Here is a 20,092-nt window from a genome sequence, read left to right as displayed (position 1 = left end):
CTATGACTCAACTTAGGCAATCAAATGTTTGGCCTTGTCCTAATAAATTCTATTATACTAATTGGGTCCTTAGGTAAGTTACTCATGAATATATGTGTGCATCACGTGGGTTCAAAAAAATGTACTTTTAAAATACCATTTTTATACATTTTTTACATATAGAAGGGTGTAATATAAATGTGTTATTTACAAATTGAATAGAAAAGGGTTATGTTTTATTTAGGAAAAATTCGCAGATAAGGATATTTATAAATAATCCTTGAACGCACATGATGTAGAGAATATACATATAGTAACTTCCCTGAGAAATGGTCCACATGTCCAAAGGATAGCATCATCATGACAACTATCAACATTCTTTCCATCTACACACATGACATAGTTAGTTAATTAAGGTCCTACCATAGTGTGGAGACACATAAGAATATATTAATGAATTATCCTATACATGAGGTTCAATACACATCCTTTGAGCACAATATAAAAACAATTAAAAATAATATTTTCCAAATAGCTCCTTTCTTATTTTTATTTGATTATTTTATCTAGTCTCAATCAAAGATTTGATGTCTTGTCATTTGATATTTCAATCCCTTCTTAGGTTTCCCATTCTCAATTCGAGCATTGAAATCCATCTCCTTACCAATTTTCTCACTCTTTCCCCTCTTTAGAATTGAGGTCTCTCCATTGCCCATACATTGTGCCACACTGCCATAGAGGGAAACCTTCCTTAAAAATTTGACCTCATCATCTAGGTGGTGATATCACATTCTGCATTGTAATATCTAATAAGGTGATAAAGCCAAGCTTGACAAGTCACAAGGGGGAGAGTACAATGCCAATCACAATTCTCCAAGATTATTCATGTTGATCACATCCACAATCACCAAGATAGACTTCTTCCAAAAATAGTAACCCAAGCCACTAACACTTCTATAAATAGTAATTCTACTTTTGAGAAATCATGGCATTTGCACATATGTTAATCCAATACCATTGCATAATCCCTACCTTTAAAAATAGCATATCCATACACACATGATGGTCATCATGCTCAATCTAATACCATTGCATGATCCATATCTATAATCTAGCTACACATCCATATACACACAAGGTATAGCTCAAGAAATTGTTGCAGCTTCATGGTTCAACTATCCCAACAATACTATTGCATGATCCCTATCTTAGATAACACCATACCGATGCATGAAAAAAATATAATTGCATGATCCCTATCTTCAATATCGAGGCTTTCCTACAATCACTAGATATGTTGCAAGACAATTATATATCATATATATCTATAGACTATTCCCATTAACATGGGAATTCAAGAACTAGTCTCAAATCCTAATGCAGTGTAATGCTCCTCTTTTCTAACCAGAGACATTTGTCTATTGAATCCAATTATTCATAGTTTTCTTGAGTACCTACTTAAGGCATATTCCCCTTATTATAGCCCTACTCTAGAAAATTCCAAGGTCTTACCTTTTGCAACTTGAAGGATGGCCCACTACCTCAAAGGAGTATATTTGTATCCTTCGTAATACATTGTTAGCCAAGTGATATTATCTAACTCTAGCCTCTACGTATTGGCCTACTACTTTAGCCTGATTTTTCTTGCATTGTTGCGCTACGAGTAAAGTTTTTCGTTTTAAGATCAATTTTTATTCTACATCTTCACAAGATTATTTATATTCATACACCCACTTTACCATTCAACTAACTTTATTACTAACTCTCGTTTATGTTACTTCACTCCCTACCCAACTATCTATCATTGCATCTTTAAGTCTCTTTCATATCACCATAACTAAAAAAAAGTTGAATACATTGCTCATTAGACTCTTCCTTGGTATCCTACATTGCTCATTAGACTCTTTCATATCACCATAACTACACAAAAGGTGAAGACATCGCTCATTAGACTCTTCCTTGGTATCCTACATTTCTCTTATTTCACTCCCCACCCAATTTTCTATCATTTTATCTTTTAATCTACTTTCATATTGCTGAAGCTATTTAAAGGTGAACACATTCATGATGAGACTCTTCCTTGGTATCCTAGGTAAACATGAATAATGAAATCTCCTAAGATTCCTATGGTTAGTGGCATTTAGAAATACTAGGTCATTGTCAAGGCTATGCATTATCATCCACCTTATTCTATGCCTTGACTCATCCTTCTCTTATTTCTTGAACTAACAAAGGTGATTTTAACAATTAAATTACGATTGGGAGACACGTGGGTGAGTTGATTTTGTGTGATTGGCATATTTGTTTAAAATGTACTTACCATGTGATGCTAGGGTGCCATCGCTCATAAGAATGAAAAGACAGATAACTAAGAGGAGGGTAAGAGCTCTCTCTCTCTCTCTCTCTCTCTCTCTCTCTCTCTCTCTCTCTCTCTCTCGCTCGCTCTCTCTCTCTCTCTCTCTCTCTCTCTCTCTCTCTCTCTCTCTCTCTCTCTCTCTCTCTAGCCTCATGGCTCTTTGTTATTCCCACATGATGCTTTTGGGGGGTGTATAGGGTGTGGGGTGTAGAAAAACTCCTTTACACACACACACACACACACACACACACACACACACACACACACACACACACACACACACACACACACACACACACACACACACACACACACACACACACACACACACACACACACACACACACACACACACACACACACACACACACACACACACACACACACACACACACACACACACACACACACACACACACACACACACACACACACACACACACACACACACACACACACACACACACACACACACACACACACACACACACACACACACACACACACACACATGTGGGGGAGGAAACCTAGCTTGTGTGATGATGGAGGAATAGGGGGAGGGTGCCTTTATGAAACCCTATACAAGCAAGGGGCAACTAGAATGTTCATGACATGGGGGAGTGGGAAGGGGATGATGAGGTAGAGGAGGGAGGGGGTGCAATCAATGGCCCATGTATATAATTTCTAGTTGTATGCATTGGATGGAGGAGGGACATACATTAAATCAAGGGCCAACATGTGGCTAGGAAGTCACATTTGGGGGGGGGGGCGCATGGAAACAACTACATATTCAAGCTGCACACCCCCACCCCAATATAAGGTAGTTTCTTCTAATTATATTTTTAAAGTAAAAATTTTAGGTGTCTTACATCTTGGTTGTCGATTCCATGTCTTCACAAATCTTCCCTCCATGTGATATAGTTGTAAGGAACCCCCCCCCCCCCCCAAAAAAAAAAAAACTATCTCATGTGGAGGGGAGATTTGAAAGACATGGCATCAACATAGTACATGCATATTGAGGCATTGAGTAAGCAATGCAAATATAGTCACCAGTGCAACCCCTCAATAGCACATGCACCTTGTACCCGAGATTTGAGCTCATGACCACCTCATTATCACACCAAGTTCCTATCCACTAAGCTATGTTTCTTGCATAAATTTGTAGTCCATTTTAAAGAAAAAAAACGGTTTCAACCTTTTCCTACTCATGTGTCATATCATGAAGCCATATCATGCAAGGATAACCACTTCACATATGGACAATAGATGCATGGCCTTAGACATGCATGTATGATTTTGGTCTTTGATCCCATATCTTCTTCGGATCCCCCTTCATGTAAGATGGTGAAAAGGGTGGCTAGGGGAAATGTATATGTGTAAGAAAAGTGTATCTAGAAATACAATTGGCAGAGTCTAAGATATATATTAAGCCTATGTTATTGTGGGTGTTGGTTACAAGGATTTTTTCCTTGATTCATGTGTTAACACACTTAAGACCCCAAAACTATATTGTCTCTTGAAGCTCACCATTCATAAAATGAATGCTAGAATAAGTAGTTATATAAGTTGCATTTATATATTCATATTATTTAAAAATACAATTTATATGTTCAATACCCTCATATAGTGTATAAAATACCCTAACTATCAGACAAGCACTAATGTTTCTTACGAAATATTGTTTCTTATGAAAGATTGTTTAATGTTTCATTTCAAAGATAATTTTGTATGAAAAAGTTTTTTTCTACATTATAGTCTTCATTATTATTAGCAAACTTATCTTTATACCATTTTATACAAAAATTATCCTTAGAATTTTAAATTATGAAAATAGAAGATAATTAATAAAACAAAATTTAGATGTGTTTATAAATAGATTAATTAGTAGACTAATATAGAGAACTTTTAGTTCATCCCCTTAACTAAGGTACCCTCGACTTTGAATAACACTAGATGTCCTTGATTTCACAGTTGGAATGTGGCTTTCTTACTTTTCTCTTGTTTCATTGTGCACTTTTCTATCTAGTTAACATTTTGTAATTGCAATAGACCATTGATTGACAGTCCCAAGTACTAAATGTAATACTTGGGACCTTTGATTAGTGGACTACTATAACTAAGGAATGTGAATTGCAAATATAAGTGCACATTATGATGATTAGCTCTTTTGATCAAGTGGCTATGGTTAAGAAATGTGAGGTGCAATGGCAAGTACATAATAAAACAAGAGACCAGCCATATCCCAACCATGCAATCAAGGAGAGATACTGTTATTTTTTTAAAGTTGAGGGTACATTGATTAAGAGAGTGTGTGGGTTATTCAAACTCGAGGGTACCTTGGTTAAGGGTGAGTTAATAGTTTTCTCTTTTAGTCTACTAGCAAATCTCATTCACTTAAATACAATTTATATGTTCAATACCCTCATATAGTGTATAAAATACCCTAACTATCAGACAAGCACTAATGTTTCTTACGAAATATTGTTTCTTATGAAAGATTGTTTAATGTTTCATTTCAAAGATAATTTTGTATGAAAAAGTTTTTTTCTACATTATAGTCTTCATTATTATTAGCAAACTTATCTTTATACCATTTTATACAAAAATTATCCTTAGAATTTTAAATTATGAAAATAGAAGATAATTAATAAAACAAAATTTAGATGTGTTTATAAATAGATTAATTAGTAGACTAATATAGAGAACTTTTAGTTCATCCCCTTAACTAAGGTACCCTCGACTTTGAATAACACTAGATGTCCTTGATTTCACAGTTGGAATGTGGCTTTCTTACTTTTCTCTTGTTTCATTGTGCACTTTTCTATCTAGTTAACATTTTGTAATTGCAATAGACCATTGATTGACAGTCCCAAGTACTAAATGTAATACTTGGGACCTTTGATTAGTGGACTACTATAACTAAGGAATGTGAATTGCAAATATAAGTGCACATTATGATGATTAGCTCTTTTGATCAAGTGGCTATGGTTAAGAAATGTGAGGTGCAATGGCAAGTACATAATAAAACAAGAGACCAGCCATATCCCAACCATGCAATCAAGGAGAGATACTGTTATTTTTTTAAAGTTGAGGGTACATTGATTAAGAGAGTGTGTGGGTTATTCAAACTCGAGGGTACCTTGGTTAAGGGTGAGTTAATAGTTTTCTCTTTTAGTCTACTAGCAAATCTCATTCACTTAAATACATTGTAAAATCATTTTCTTTTAAAAAATAATAACATTATATTTATTTTATTTTGGATTTACATTTTTTTATCATTATCATTACAATCCCTTGATTATATAGTCTAGTTAAACATGAAGGGTATGATACAATCCATGTTTTTATAAAGGAATATTCTTTCATGCGAAAGAGTATTTCTATAAATGAAATTTCCATGCAAAGGTTTTTTTCTTATGAAAGACATTAACTAATCATTTTCTTAATCCGATATAGTAGTCACCATATTTACTAATGTTTCCCGAACTATATTTTTAGGAGTCATTGTCTAATAGTCTTGTACAATTGATGTCCGTTGTATGATTGTTCTATCATTAGTGAATTGTTACATGACCAATGGTTTTAGACTTGGATGTTTTGAAATCAAAGATGAGCTATTATCTTACAAGTCTCATAGGAAAAAATGATTAGAAAACCTCGTAAATAAAAACTAGAATCAACATTGAGCATATAACTTCCTATCGTTTACTCTACCAAGAATTTGTACTTCATAAGATTATGTTTCTCTCACATGCATTCTTCAATGCCAACTACAAATCTCCAAGAAGTATCACAAGTGTCTAAATACATGGTGCAAAACCTAAGCAATTGGAACAAGTTTTTCCTTGTAATGAATTTTCGCAAAGCAAAGATAGCTAGTTATGATATGATCTACCTATCAACTTTGATCTTATGAAGAAATTGGTAGTATGTGTCCAATTAGATCTACCCATCAACATTGATGATAAAATAATGATAAGCAATATGTTTGTTAAGGTTATAATGTTTTCCAACTCCCCCATGTTATGTAAATGACCAATATGCTCATATGCATTGTATTAAATATTATGTGCATGGTAGATGTGCTTGTATTTATTATATTAAATATCAATCAAAGCCTTAAAATCCTCAAGAAGTAAGGAAAAAGTTATTATTGTTCTAAGGCTTGTGTTAAACATGCTTGAACATTTTAATAAACATATGCAAAGTGGGTTGACAAGATACATGATAAGTAGAAAAGACTTAGATTGTGAAATTATAAATTAGATGTTGCAGTTTTTCTTTATTGGACCTTTGCTTTGTAAATTTCGAGCATTAAATGAAATTTCTATAAACCACCAAAATAGTGGAATTTTCATACCACCTAGCCATGCTTTCACCCTCATGAAAGATTTTGAAAGGGTAATAAAAAGAATTTCTCAAAATGGGTTGTTAAACCCAATAAGAGATTATTAGCAACGAAACTATTATGGAAATTTGAGGGTAGAATGTGCATTATTAGGAAGAGAAAAGCTAACTCTTGAGATTAAAAGGACCTCAAAAGGACTAAATTGTTTCTTCGAGTAGCACATTCACATTAGTACAATCAACTCTTTAAGAGCTTGCTTTTTTCTAGTGTTGTTTGCTTAAAATATTTTTTCTTTAATTTTTTGCTAAATTTAGACATTTAGCACATTGAAAAGGTTCTTGGTAGTTGAAAATTCATGATTAAACTTTCTAGTAATGATCATAATAGTGGAGTCTTGCTATCCTTGAAAATATATGCTTCATGTAAGAGTGTACACTAATGCATAGCCATCATCACCGCAACATATTAAATTATCAAGTTTAGGATGTGTAATCCCTATGCACCGCACTGCGCCATTTCGAGATGCTCCCAATCCATACAAACATTTACCACCAATGAGGTCATGTGCAAGAAGGGATCCATCACCACCTCCACTCCATGCTAGGGATCCTAAAAAGAAAAATCATTTTTAAAGTACTCCCTTTGAATCATAAATGAAGGTTATTACAATTAATCTTGAGAAGCTGTGTGAGACAAGGGTGCAAAAGGTCCTTTGATATGTAATGACGAGGAACATAAGGCAATGCAAATTGCAAACTATGTGATATATTAAGGCATCATGAAGCTCCATGTATTATTACCTTGTTACATTCACTTCAAGGATCAAATGTGCTAATCCCCCGCACACACACCCCCCCCCCCCCACTCTAACCAACTTCAAGTAATGATGACTCTGTTACTTCAACAAACAAATTACTAGAGATCAATCTCAAAATTAATAAGAGGCCCAACATTAAAAAGGTACAATTGTTGAAATGTTGGTGTATCCACACATATTCATGAGCTTGATAACATAGTTATGGAGGATGGTACCATGGAGCATTCATGATTGTGTGTGGAAGAGAATGTCTATGGAGAGGAAAGAGAACTAAACACAATCTTGATCAAATTGTGTGTGGAAAGATTATTCAATGTCGAATAAATCCTCTTTTATAGGCATAGGCAAGTTTCTCTTGCTTATATGGAGTCCCAATATTAGCACCATCCATTGGTGTATTTATATCTACTCTCATGGATCCAACACATCTCCCTTTTCCACCAAATAAAGGAGAATTCACATGATCCTATTAAAGGGGAACATTTCAACAATAATGTTGTAGCAAATGGATCCAGAATATGATCCAAGAAGAAGGAATAGTATATGCTAATACATCTATAAGGTACTAGAGTGTAGACATAAGACTAAAAATAAGAATGTATGTAAAGACATTTAAGGAAGATAAGAAAAGAAAAAGAATGGCTAGTATTTGAAAGGAAAAAAATGAAGGTAAAGTATAAGAACCATCGAAGCACACTATGCAACTCGTGGAATGTGGAGTGCATGAAGATGAGATCTACTATGAGATTGGAGCTACCCAAGAATTATTGAGAGATACAAATCTATACACTATGTTTTGCAAATTTAAAAGATATACACAAGTCAAATTGATCATTTAAAGCTAGTCAAACTCCACTTGGAGGCATTTTCCACATTTTTAGTAAGATTCAATTAGATGTGTGGTAGCCATTAACCTTAAGATCAACATTAGCACAAGATCATTCTGAGCAAGCAATAAGTCAAATAAGCAATCAAGGGCTACATGTGTATATACTTTATCAGAGAAAGAAAATGAAAGAAAAACTCACCATGCCATAATTGAAGAGATTAAGCTCCACATCATGTTTTGGAGGACTACCAGATGTCTTTCTAATCATTGACCTTAATGAGTATATATTGTGATATATTTAATAATCATAAGTATGCAATGTGAATATACTCAAGTAGATAAGTGGCACATGCATTCTAATCTCCAACTAATGTACTTAAAATAAATAAGATTAACACTCAAAATTAAATGATAGACTTAGATAATGAGATAGAGCTCCCAAAGTTCTTATCTAACTAAGACTGTGATTCACAAGCAAGAGATGTACACAAAAGATAAAGAAAAATGACTAGTTTAACACTCCATCTCAAATCTTGGTATGGTTGAAAAGAGGCAATAAATATGATGGAATATTGGACCATATATATACAAATGAAGTGCACCATTGTAGATGTCTACCCAAGTCGCACGACCCCCTCTAGATGAAGCCCTTGAAACAAGCCAATTAAAGTGGAGAGGCCTCAAATGATTCACACTAAAAGAATCCAATCAAGAATAGATGAGCCACATCCCTAAACCGAACAAAAGATGATAATAATAAGCTATCAAAGGCATCATAAAGCACTCTTGACAATGAAGGACACCAAGGATCAAAAAGCATGTGGGAGGCATTTAAAGACAAGAAAAGGGGGACTTAGAGAAGAGGGAAAGGAAGTCATTGAATGATATAAGGGCTAGTAATAGTGTGCATTCTTGAAAAAACTCCTCATCATCCTAGGAATACCCCTCTAAAATAGATAGAAGGTTTAGGAATCCACAACTATATCATTGCTATTGATATCGCACATGTGGGGGGCACGCTAGAGACAAGAAAAGGTGAGTCAAAGAAGAGGAAAAGTAAATAAATCATTGCATGATGTGAAAGCCATGTGATAGTATGCATTCTTGAAAAAACACCTTATTGTCCTAGGAATGCTCCTTTAAAACCGATAGAAGGGTTAGGGAATCCACAATCACATAATTAATATTGATATTCCCCTCTAAAATGAATAGGGGGTTTGAGGGAATCACCAAAGGAGATGCTACTTCCCTTTTGTTTATTCCTTTTGTTCTCTATTTGATGAAGTGCTTGCTGAAAGGCAAGGTGATGGAGGAAAAACTCTCACCTAATGTGAAACATCAATTGTCAATACCAATGTAAATTATTTATTGAAGCCAATAAATATAATTGATATTGGAGCATGAGACAAGGGAATTAGAATAAATTTCTTGTAAGTATGCTTTAGAAATCTATGTGGTAAGAAAAAATGTTTTGGAAGGGGATTTCTTGGATTTTTAGCTAGTGTTGGATCTAAGCATGCTTGAAGTAGAAGGGTAAAAATTATCATATCTCAAATGAGTGGATTTTTTTTCAAAATAGGAATTGTTATGCCATGATGGCCACCCACAAAATGGAAGATGCATGTGATGGAGAAAGATTCAAATCATGAAGAATCCAATCATGGCCTACATCTTAATCAATATTGCAATCTCTAAAGTCTTCACAATGATCCTCACGACCCGTTTGATCACAATCTTCACATTGATCCTTCCAATAGTAGCAATCTTCATGAGATGATCCTCACAATCATGTGATAAGAAAAAATGTTTTGGAAGGGGACTACTTGGATTTTTAGCTACATGAGCCAAAATTTTCATGAAACAAAAATGGCATGACAATGTAGTCACCCAGCTAGAGGTAATCGCGGATAGGAATGCTTGGAAAATTAAATCCATATATCCAACACGAGATAGTCTCATACAATAATGAGCAACTCTAGCTCCTCTCTCCACAGAGTCTCCACACATGTGATGGCAGATGAGTGACTAGGTGAGGAAGAGAAGCTTGAATATATAGGACAAAAATATGTCCTCAATATGATCAGGTCGAAGAGCATTTAATACTGCTTAGCCACCAATAAGTGCTAAGTATGACCAAAAGGAGGACCATAAAAAATGCCTAAAATATCCTAAATAATGTGCATCCCTAAATCATGCATAGTCTCACACGTGAGTTGACATATCTGCTAACAACAAGCTCATCCCCAATATCCTCCAACTTATTGATGTGATCTTTCATAAAAGAAGTTCCTTTAGTAGGATAATATGGTGGGTAAAGGTCTTCTCATGATAAAGAGAAAAGAGCTTCCTCCACACCTCCATGGTTGTCTAAAATCTATGCACATGTATAAGAACATAATCGTGTGGAATCATAAAGAGAAAATATTGAGCTCAAGAGTTGAGTTCATCTCATAAAGAAGCCCAATCCATCGTAGAACCAATGTTGGGATCCTCCATCAATCAATGAATAGGAGTAATAACAAGAGACAATAGATCAAAGGTGTCAAGAATGTACTCCACTTTGCAAGACCAACATGAGTAGTTAAACCCATCAATTCAATCTTCTTTTGGCAATGAAGGAAGAATTGGCACATGTACATAGGGTGCCATAATGGCCATGTGAGGACTAGAAGTACTAGCCCTTTGAGAAATATATAAAGATGTAAGAGGAGAAAAGTGCTCCAATCTTCCAGACCCCTTAAGTGAGATGGCTCTATACTTCTATATTCATTTCACTCATTGTGATGATTTGGTGATTGAGCGCACATCTTTAGAAGAATAGACAAACTCATCATTCAAGTCATTAAAATAATTGAATTAGTGATACTCTATAACTCTTGTAGATCTATATTTTGGTATCAAGTAGCCCAAATGGAGGGTAAATTAGCTACATGAGTTATAGATATCATGTGCATTTTGTAAAAGGCCCAAATAAAGTAGTAAGGTCATACTATTCGAGACAAATTTGCTCCAAATAGCAATCTAAATGTGGTCTTCTCTTCATAAAGTCTCCAAGTTCTCACTTTGGTGATGATACGCTCAACGAGCATGCAATTTGAATGCAAGCTAAATACAAAGCCCAAGGTGTCAAATAGGGCACTAGATTAGGCTTATGACAAATGATAGCACCAAAGCCAGACGACAACTTAGAGTCAACTTTGTGCTACTAAAATCTATAGAAGAACACCTATAAATGATGGCAACAGTTAGACAACTTGTTATAAATAGTAAGAAATACTAAAAACTAGTAGAGTTAGTCAACTAGGCTAGCCAACTACACTTCCAAAATAAAACAATGTTGATGGCCACATAAAATGATGATCACAAAAAAGAAAGATTGATTGCTCCACCAAGTATAAATAGATCATCCATCCCTGAAAATAAATGCAAAGCAATTGGAAACTAATTGCCGAAAATGTGAGCACACTCGAAACACAAGAAATGCATACAAAAGAATGGGTTGAAACAACTAGCGCTCCTATATCCCTACTAGCAATGCATATATTTTGCTTCTGAGCTTTAGCATGAGTTAAGCAAGGACTTTGGAAGCCCAGAGACCCTTCTTCATCAGGATGAGCTTGATGCGGGTTTGCCAAGTGTGGAATCCGACTCCTTTGAATCGAGCATTTGGAGAGTCTTTGCCCATGTTGGATTTACGGGAACAGTAGCAAATCAACTTCAGACTTTATTAGATTTGAGCAACAGAAGAATTGATTGAGAGACACAAGTGCTAAAAAGCACTAACTGAGTGTCAATGAATACCAAATCTGCAAAAGTCTTTTACTCCAAGTGATCTTCCCCTTCTTGATTTGATGCTGATGTCTTCAGATCTGAGTGACAGTACTTTAACGAACTTCAGAGAGTATTGCTCAGTGATTAAAATCACAGTTGATAACTTCAGTGAGAGAAACAGTGAAAAAATGTCAAGATTTTGAAGCTTTTGGCTATGGTGGAATTAGGGTTTCTGAGACAGGGGCCTGGTTTTTTGCTTATTGCAGGAGCTACAGTGCATCATTTTCAAAACTTTTTACATATCTAGGAAGCTTATGTCATGGGCTACCAAAGCCCCATAGAGATTGTGCAGATCGTGGTCAGTATGCAGCGCGCAGGTGCCGCGAACAGAATCGGCGCAGATCTGGACAGCGAGGTCGAATTTCTGCAATGCTGGAGCCAGGGAGCATCAATGTCATTGATTATTGTGCCAAGATGAAACGCCTTGAGCAGAGGAACAACTCTCCAGAAGAAATCGTGGGCTGAAATGGCCTGGTTGAAGAGTTATGGAAGCTCCAAGCAAGGTAGGTCGTGTCTGGCTATGGCAGACACAGAACAGAGATTGGGGATTTTCACAATGCTGAGTTCCAGATGGTCCAATGTCCTGGATTGATGTGATACAGGGAAGCTTTATGAGTTGGGGAATACTTTTCCAGAAGGAAGCTCCAAGAGATTTGACCTGTGGAGTGAGATATAAGCAGTTCAATCTGACAGGGTGCTGCTGGCTATGGCTGCCATGGAAGCTTCAGTGAGAGTAGAGTTGAGAAAAGAAGTCATACACTGACACTGAGCTGGATGGAGGTTCAGAAGAATTAAGAGAGGCTGGAGAAGCAATGCCATGCCCAACTGGGCTCTGATACCATGTTAGAAATGCGGGATCTAGAGCATGACATAACCGGAAGCTATGGAGGATGGAAGGAGAAGTGTAGACTCATGATGTAATGGACACTGTTTGTTACACAAGTGAATTAGGTTCCAAGATTGAGACTTGGACTCATAAACACAATCTTGTGTATGTGGACAATGACATTGACACTTTACTGAAATGAAAAGAGTACTATCATTGCATTAAGAAAGGAAGCAAGTACAATGCTTTATAGGAAAGTAGGAAACTGCAGTAGGCACTATTGTGCATATGGGATAAGTTAGCCTGCATATCCTTGACCCTGAGATTCCATAAAAAGAGGCTGTTTGAGTGTGATTGCTGATTCTCAATACCCCTCCTCAATCACAACTAGGAAAGGCACAAAGTGTATAGAGGCTGTAATGAGAACCACCTGCAAAGTGTGGGCATACCACAGACATGGCAAAACACCAGAGGCTGTTGCAGAAAAAGCTAAGTGTGGGTACCATAAACATGGTGGACATCCAGAGGCTGTAACAGGGGCCTCACAAAGTGTACAGGGACTGTAATGCCACATTACATAAGGAGTTTACAAAGCTTATGGCAAGAAGCATTAGGGCAAGGAAAATACAAGGCTATTAAAACAGTCTATCAGAATTATGAGAGTACAAGGACTGATGAGTCTTGTCCTTCCGATCCTGGTGGTCTTCATCTTCATCTTCTTCTTCCTTTGCTCCATTTCCTTCTTCTTCTTTGACTGCGACTAGATAGGCCTTTTGGGATCTCTTTCTTGCGTGGCAGAACTTCTCGGTGTGTCTGGTCCTTTTGCAGAAGTCACAAAAGAGCTGATCTTTCTTGCCTTTGTACCTGTTGCCAACATATAATGCATGCTCATCTCTAGAGGTACTTGGTTCTTCTTTAGTTTTTAGCTTATTTTCTTCTTCTAACAGTGATGCCTGGATATCAACAAGTTCAGGATTTGGCATGTTGATTAAAGTTGTTGATACGTTATTATATTCAGGAGGCAAGCTCTTAAGTAGAACACCGATGCAAACATCTTCATCCATTTTAATGTTGATTCCTGCAAGTTGGGTTAGGAGTCCTTCCATGTAATTAAGATGTGTGGCAAGTGATGTGCTGGACTTCATTTCAAGCCTGAAGAATTCAATTAGGAGACCATACTTTGATGATTTAGATTGTGCACCGAACAGGGTGTCAAGTCTTTTCCATGTATCCTGTGAGGTCTCACAGTTATCCACGTGATGGATATAACTGTCATCTAGCTCCAATTTGATAATGGCCTGGGCTCTGTCATCATTCTTTTGCCAAGTAGTTGCAAGGTCCGCATCCCGCGGTTTCTTCTCTTTGCCATTTGTGATGGCCCAGAGACCCTTCTTCATCAGGATGAGCTTGATGCGGGTTTGCCAAGTGTGGAATCCGACTCCTTTGAATCGAGCATTTGGAGAGTCTTTGCCCATGTTGGATTTACGGGAACAGTAGCAAATCAACTTCAGACTTTATTAGATTTGAGCAACAGAAGAATTGATTGAGAGACACAAGTGCTAAAAAGCACTAACTGAGTGTCAATGAATACCAAATCTGCAAAAGTCTTTTACTCCAAGTGATCTTCCCCTTCTTGATTTGATGCTGATGTCTTCAGATCTGAGTGACAGTACTTTAACGAACTTCAGAGAGTATTGCTCAGTGATTAAAATCACAGTTGATAACTTCAGTGAGAGAAACAGTGAAAAAATGTCAAGATTTTGAAGCTTTTGGCTATGGTGGAATTAGGGTTTCTGAGACAGGGGCCTGGTTTTTTGCTTATTGCAGGAGCTACAGTGCATCATTTTCAAAACTTTTTACATATCTAGGAAGCTTATGTCATGGGCTACCAAAGCCCCATAGAGATTGTGCAGATCGTGGTCAGTATGCAGCGCGCAGGTGCCGCGAACAGAATCGGCGCAGATCTGGACAGCGAGGTCGAATTTCTGCAATGCTGGAGCCAGGGAGCATCAATGTCATTGATTATTGTGCCAAGATGAAACGCCTTGAGCAGAGGAACAACTCTCCAGAAGAAATCGTGGGCTGAAATGGCCTGGTTGAAGAGTTATGGAAGCTCCAAGCAAGGTAGGTCGTGTCTGGCTATGGCAGACACAGAACAGAGATTGGGGATTTTCACAATGCTGAGTTCCAGATGGTCCAATGTCCTGGATTGATGTGATACAGGGAAGCTTTATGAGTTGGGGAATACTTTTCCAGAAGGAAGCTCCAAGAGATTTGACCTGTGGAGTGAGATATAAGCAGTTCAATCTGACAGGGTGCTGCTGGCTATGGCTGCCATGGAAGCTTCAGTGAGAGTAGAGTTGAGAAAAGAAGTCATACACTGACACTGAGCTGGATGGAGGTTCAGAAGAATTAAGAGAGGCTGGAGAAGCAATGCCATGCCCAACTGGGCTCTGATACCATGTTAGAAATGCGGGATCTAGAGCATGACATAACCGGAAGCTATGGAGGATGGAAGGAGAAGTGTAGACTCATGATGTAATGGACACTGTTTGTTACACAAGTGAATTAGGTTCCAAGATTGAGACTTGGACTCATAAACACAATCTTGTGTATGTGGACAATGACATTGACACTTTACTGAAATGAAAAGAGTACTATCATTGCATTAAGAAAGGAAGCAAGTACAATGCTTTATAGGAAAGTAGGAAACTGCAGTAGGCACTATTGTGCATATGGGATAAGTTAGCCTGCATATCCTTGACCCTGAGATTCCATAAAAAGAGGCTGTTTGAGTGTGATTGCTGATTCTCAACAGGGGGCTCCCTGTTTTAGCCTTTTGGTCACCATACCAATTGTAGTAGAATATCATCAATATCAGGTTGGCTTGTTTTGTCGGTCTCCTATTTCAATCTACCCTAATTCATGCCTCCCATATGGAGACAAGATTTTCATCATTCTAGTCACCCATCATTTTTTCCCATATTTTCACAAGTTTGATATTTTGCCATCAATCTGTTGCCTTCACTGGACATCTCCATAACATGTAAGGATTGATCGAAGAAACAATTATTTCTACCTTTTATAGGTTGTTTTGGCCTTCTCAAAGTTGATATTATAAAAGTATAGCAAAGAGTATAGAGTCGTTTCCCCGAGTAGTCCCTATTAAAATATGGTATGTTTTCTTGGTTTTAATGGTAACAAATGGAAGATGGTACGATTAGAAGATCGGATGGGGAGGGCCACCCAAAGAGATTATGAGGAATATAGAAGAAACAATAAAGACCATGAAGAATAGCATTTTGACCATTGGGATATTAACCTATATTTTGACCATTTGTCAACTCAATTGTGAGTTCCATGTGGAGTAACATGTCTACTAGCAAGTTTATGAAGTCTTCAAGTATATATTGACAAACAGAAAATTCATCACTAGCACTGCAAGATATCATCCAATCTTCAAAAATTCATCCAAATTTCCTATCTAGCCATAGTGCTAGTTCAAGAAAGATCCCAAGCTAAGTTGTGTATCCCAATAGTTCAAAGGGTGCATTGGTGTGAGCATGATATTCCTATATCCAATTGATCCATGGTGCACCATTGGAGTTTGAGTGTAATGATCACTATCTTCCCCACATATTCCCCAATGCCACTACCCTAATACTAACCCAATTTCAACTTCTTACACAAGTTTCTGTTTAATGTATAGTAATAACTTTATCAAGAGACCAAGTCACATGCACTACGCAATTTCAAGTGTGATGTGAAAGTTAACTAGAATTCACAACTTCAATCAATCAAACTATCCATCCATTGCTCATCATCGATGCACATTCTATTTCGAGCAAGTTCAAAGTTTCAAAAGTCAAAATGGACAAACCTTTCTAAAGTCATTTAAGTTCAAAGTCAATGCATGAGACTCTGGGTCGATTCACTAGAAACTAAGTATCTTGCTCTTTTTAAAGAATGAGATAGCTTATCACCCATTACTCTTTGTAATTACGGACGTGCTATAGGCAAGGCATTGTCACTCAAGAGATCCCACGTCTCCCTCTTCTCAAGTTTCTCCAACAACCTATGTGCAATGTATCTACACACGAGTTGTCACATATTTTGTTTATGGAGCAAACAAACAAATATTACCCTAATACATGTGTCCCATTTTGTTAATTAATTGCTCTAACACTGCTTGAAATTATGTATTTATAGTCGCTTTTATACTTGAATTGCAAAGGGCATTTTGTTAATTCTAACAAAATCTCAATAACCTGCTTTTATTTTTTGTCGGTATCCAAAATAAGATATTGATTTTGACTTATGTATGTCAAATTATAGGGGTTTGTTTTATATGCAATGAAAAAAAGCCAAAAAGATCATTTGGAGAAAAACAAAGACAAAATAGAGGCATCTCAAGGTGCATGATCAGTCTCCTTTATACCAAATAGTTAGCTACCTTTTCAAGCTTGTTGAATAATTTGTTTTAGGTGAAGAACTATAAGCAGGGGCCTACAAAGCTCCTTCCAATAGCATCCAACATTAATGCCAGTTAGTAATCTTTAAAGTTCCATCTCCTTAATGAAAATATTTACTTCATGCTTGGGAGATGATTTGTGTGTAGCCTTAGCTCTATTCAATTACATGGAGATTGATTTCGCTTCTTTAATAGTGATCTAGACACTAGCTATGATTGAAGATACATAATGGTTTTTGGACCTCTCGAGTTTGATGGCTTCAACTTAGACAATCTTCAACATTGGTGGGCTATCTATAGTACTCATCCTTATTCGTACAGGGCATGAAAATGCTCCATAGAATCGTAAATGGGAGCAACAATATTGATTACCCAAATATCTAACTCCACTTAGGACTCATTGAGCTAAAGGTGCAACAAATCAAATACCAAAAATGCAAATCCTTGAGGAGTAATACCAACAGCTGCAATAGAGTAGATGGAGTTAACAGTCTAAAGCACATGGATTAAACATGCATGGGAGGGCTACAAGTTACCCTAGATATGCTAGCCCTTCAAACACAACTCTTGTATGTTGACAACAAACTGAAATGGTAAGATCATCAGATAACTATATGGGAAATAGACTTACCTGACAAATGGAGACTGTAAATAAAGTCACGATGATCTTTCAATGTATGAAGAACTTGGAAAGAGCGCCTTGGGTCAAGGACCTTCATTATCTTATCAGCTCCTGCTGTAACTATAAGTGGGCATCCACAAGCAGATATTCTTGAGACCTTAATGCAAGAGACAGCGCCTTGATCCTTTGAAGAACTGCAAAATGGTGACACCTTCAACACATTAAGAAAATAAGAATATGAAGTTTTGCATAATTCCATAATTATAGTGGTTCATCTCGGTAGAATTCCTAAAATGTAGTTGACTTCTTGAGTATTTCTCAATATTTAGCCTTGCAAGTTTACTAAATGTGTCATGGCAACATTTCAAACTCATCCTATTAAAGAGAGAAAGCTCCTGAATGCTAAGTGCTGAGTACATGCACCATCCTGATGTGCACCTGTCCCCTTGCGGAAGTACCAGTAAGAGATTCTGGAGTACAATATCTCTTACTGCAAGCTGAACCCCAGAATTACTCATCACTTTGGCATGTGGGACGGACAAGCTGTCTAGACACCAAAATGATCACATATAACATGATGAGCTTCACTACAAAGGTAGAGATAGACTGACCTGTGAAGTATCAAAGAGCAAACTGGTGCTTTAATCCTGAAATCCCACACTTGCAAAACTCCATCCTGGCCTCCTGTCAGGAACAGTTCTGCAGTGGTTCCAGAAGTGTGATCATCACTGGCTTCACAACTAGTACATTCAACTGCAGTCACATGACCAGAATGAGCGTTCTTGCAATGCAGGACTGCTGAGCCTGTTGCACTATCCCACAGTATGACAGCGCCATCACGGCATCCACTCACAAGTCCATCCTTTGAGCCCATTGCAAAGTCCATGACTGCTGCTCTGTGGCCTTGCAAGCTGCAAACAGCATTCTTGCTCCTCCTGCTCAGGTCCCACAGCATAAGTGACTTGTCATAGCTTGAGCTTACCGCCATCAAGCCACCATTTTTGACATGCAGAGCTGATATGGAGCCACTGTGTCCAGTGAGATCGACGCATCGAACACCTCTGCGTTCCCATAGGCAGAGCTTGCTGTCCATGCCCCCACTAAGAACCCTACCATCAGGCAGATGATCCACGCAAGTCACCCAATCTGTGTGGCCATAGCCTTTGCCATAAAGTGCCTTCCTGAACTCTCCTGTTCGGACATTGACAATGTAGACAGCATGATCTGACGAGCCTATGGCAGCCTCTAAGCCGTGTACGCTCATGCAGAGGCTGGGCCTGTCAGACAAATTGATCAATTTGCCTGCCGGATCGGCTGGTCCCTGCATCCAAGGTTCTGAGAGGAGATGGTGAGCGCGCAGGGGTTTGCCCGATGCAGGATGGAGATCTGGTTTAAGGCATGACGGTGATCGTGCAGGTGAATCTGGTGATGATGATGATGGACTAGGAAGACTGTCAGGAGGAAGGCCACATGCAGAGGTAAAGTGATCACAGAAGTTCTGATGCGTGTCGCCTGATGAGGCACATCCTGTCGTCCGGGCAAACGCTCCATCGAGAGCCTTGGAGGTGCGATGGACGACAGATGCATTCTTTCTGGGGACTGCATTATTTCGTATCATCCTCCTCCTGAGACCTCGGGAGAGAGCTGGGATCGATTGCTCGTTATCGCGACAGCAGAATCGCGCGCCAAGAAGCTAAGAACAAGATATTCTGCTGTCAAGAAGCCAAGAACAAGAAAGACTCCTTTGCAGTGATAAGGTGGCAAAGCGATGGGCTCGTTTCATAGCAACTCAAATCATCAATATGTTTCCTTCGATACTCTATCTACACTATATTAACGCGAAAAGATAATAATATTTCTGATAAAGGCTTTTACAACATATGAAAGATCATAGAGATCCATCAACCTTTCCTAATACCCTTAAATTTCCTTTCCACCTCCCAAAACCAACAGTTCTTATATGCAATATATATCCAGCCAGCTAAATACAACCCTGGTGCCCTCAAAGACCAG

The 20,092-nt window shown here is 37.6% G+C and overlaps 1 protein-coding gene across 8 annotated transcripts; it reads right to left on the bottom strand.

Moving 5' to 3' along the window:
- Positions 1–253: 253 nt before the first annotated feature.
- LOC148013832 (uncharacterized) lies at positions 254–19,862 on the bottom strand. 8 transcript variants are annotated; one of them, XR_015688741.1, is made up of 3 exons: positions 18,691–19,862; positions 18,089–18,290; positions 254–365 (listed from the first exon to the last, which is right to left on the bottom strand). XR_015688741.1 is itself a non-coding variant. In XM_087667287.1 (3 exons), the coding sequence occupies exons 1-3, from the start codon at positions 19,695–19,697 to the stop codon at positions 7,102–7,104; spliced, it is 1,374 nt and encodes a 457-aa protein (XP_087523413.1). In that variant the 5' UTR covers positions 19,698–19,862; the 3' UTR covers positions 6,903–7,101. The 8 variants fall into 8 exon arrangements, 5 of the variants coding, with proteins under 5 accessions (XP_087523413.1, XP_087523412.1, XP_087523414.1 ...); XM_087667287.1 differs by lacking the exon at positions 254–365 and adding an exon at positions 6,903–7,283 and having other exon boundaries at positions 18,089–18,273; XM_087667286.1 differs by lacking the exon at positions 254–365 and adding an exon at positions 6,904–7,292 and having other exon boundaries at positions 18,089–18,273.
- Between the last annotated feature and the right edge of the window lie 230 nt (positions 19,863–20,092).

This window comes from Lygodium microphyllum, chromosome 25 (assembly GCF_053477565.2).
Source record: "Lygodium microphyllum isolate KBCC chromosome 25, Lygodium_microphyllum_v1.1.10, whole genome shotgun sequence".
Taxonomy (NCBI): domain Eukaryota; kingdom Viridiplantae; phylum Streptophyta; class Polypodiopsida; order Schizaeales; family Lygodiaceae; genus Lygodium; species Lygodium microphyllum.
The sequence above is the reverse complement of the archived record's forward strand: the minus strand, read 5'-3'. Positions and strand labels throughout refer to the sequence as shown.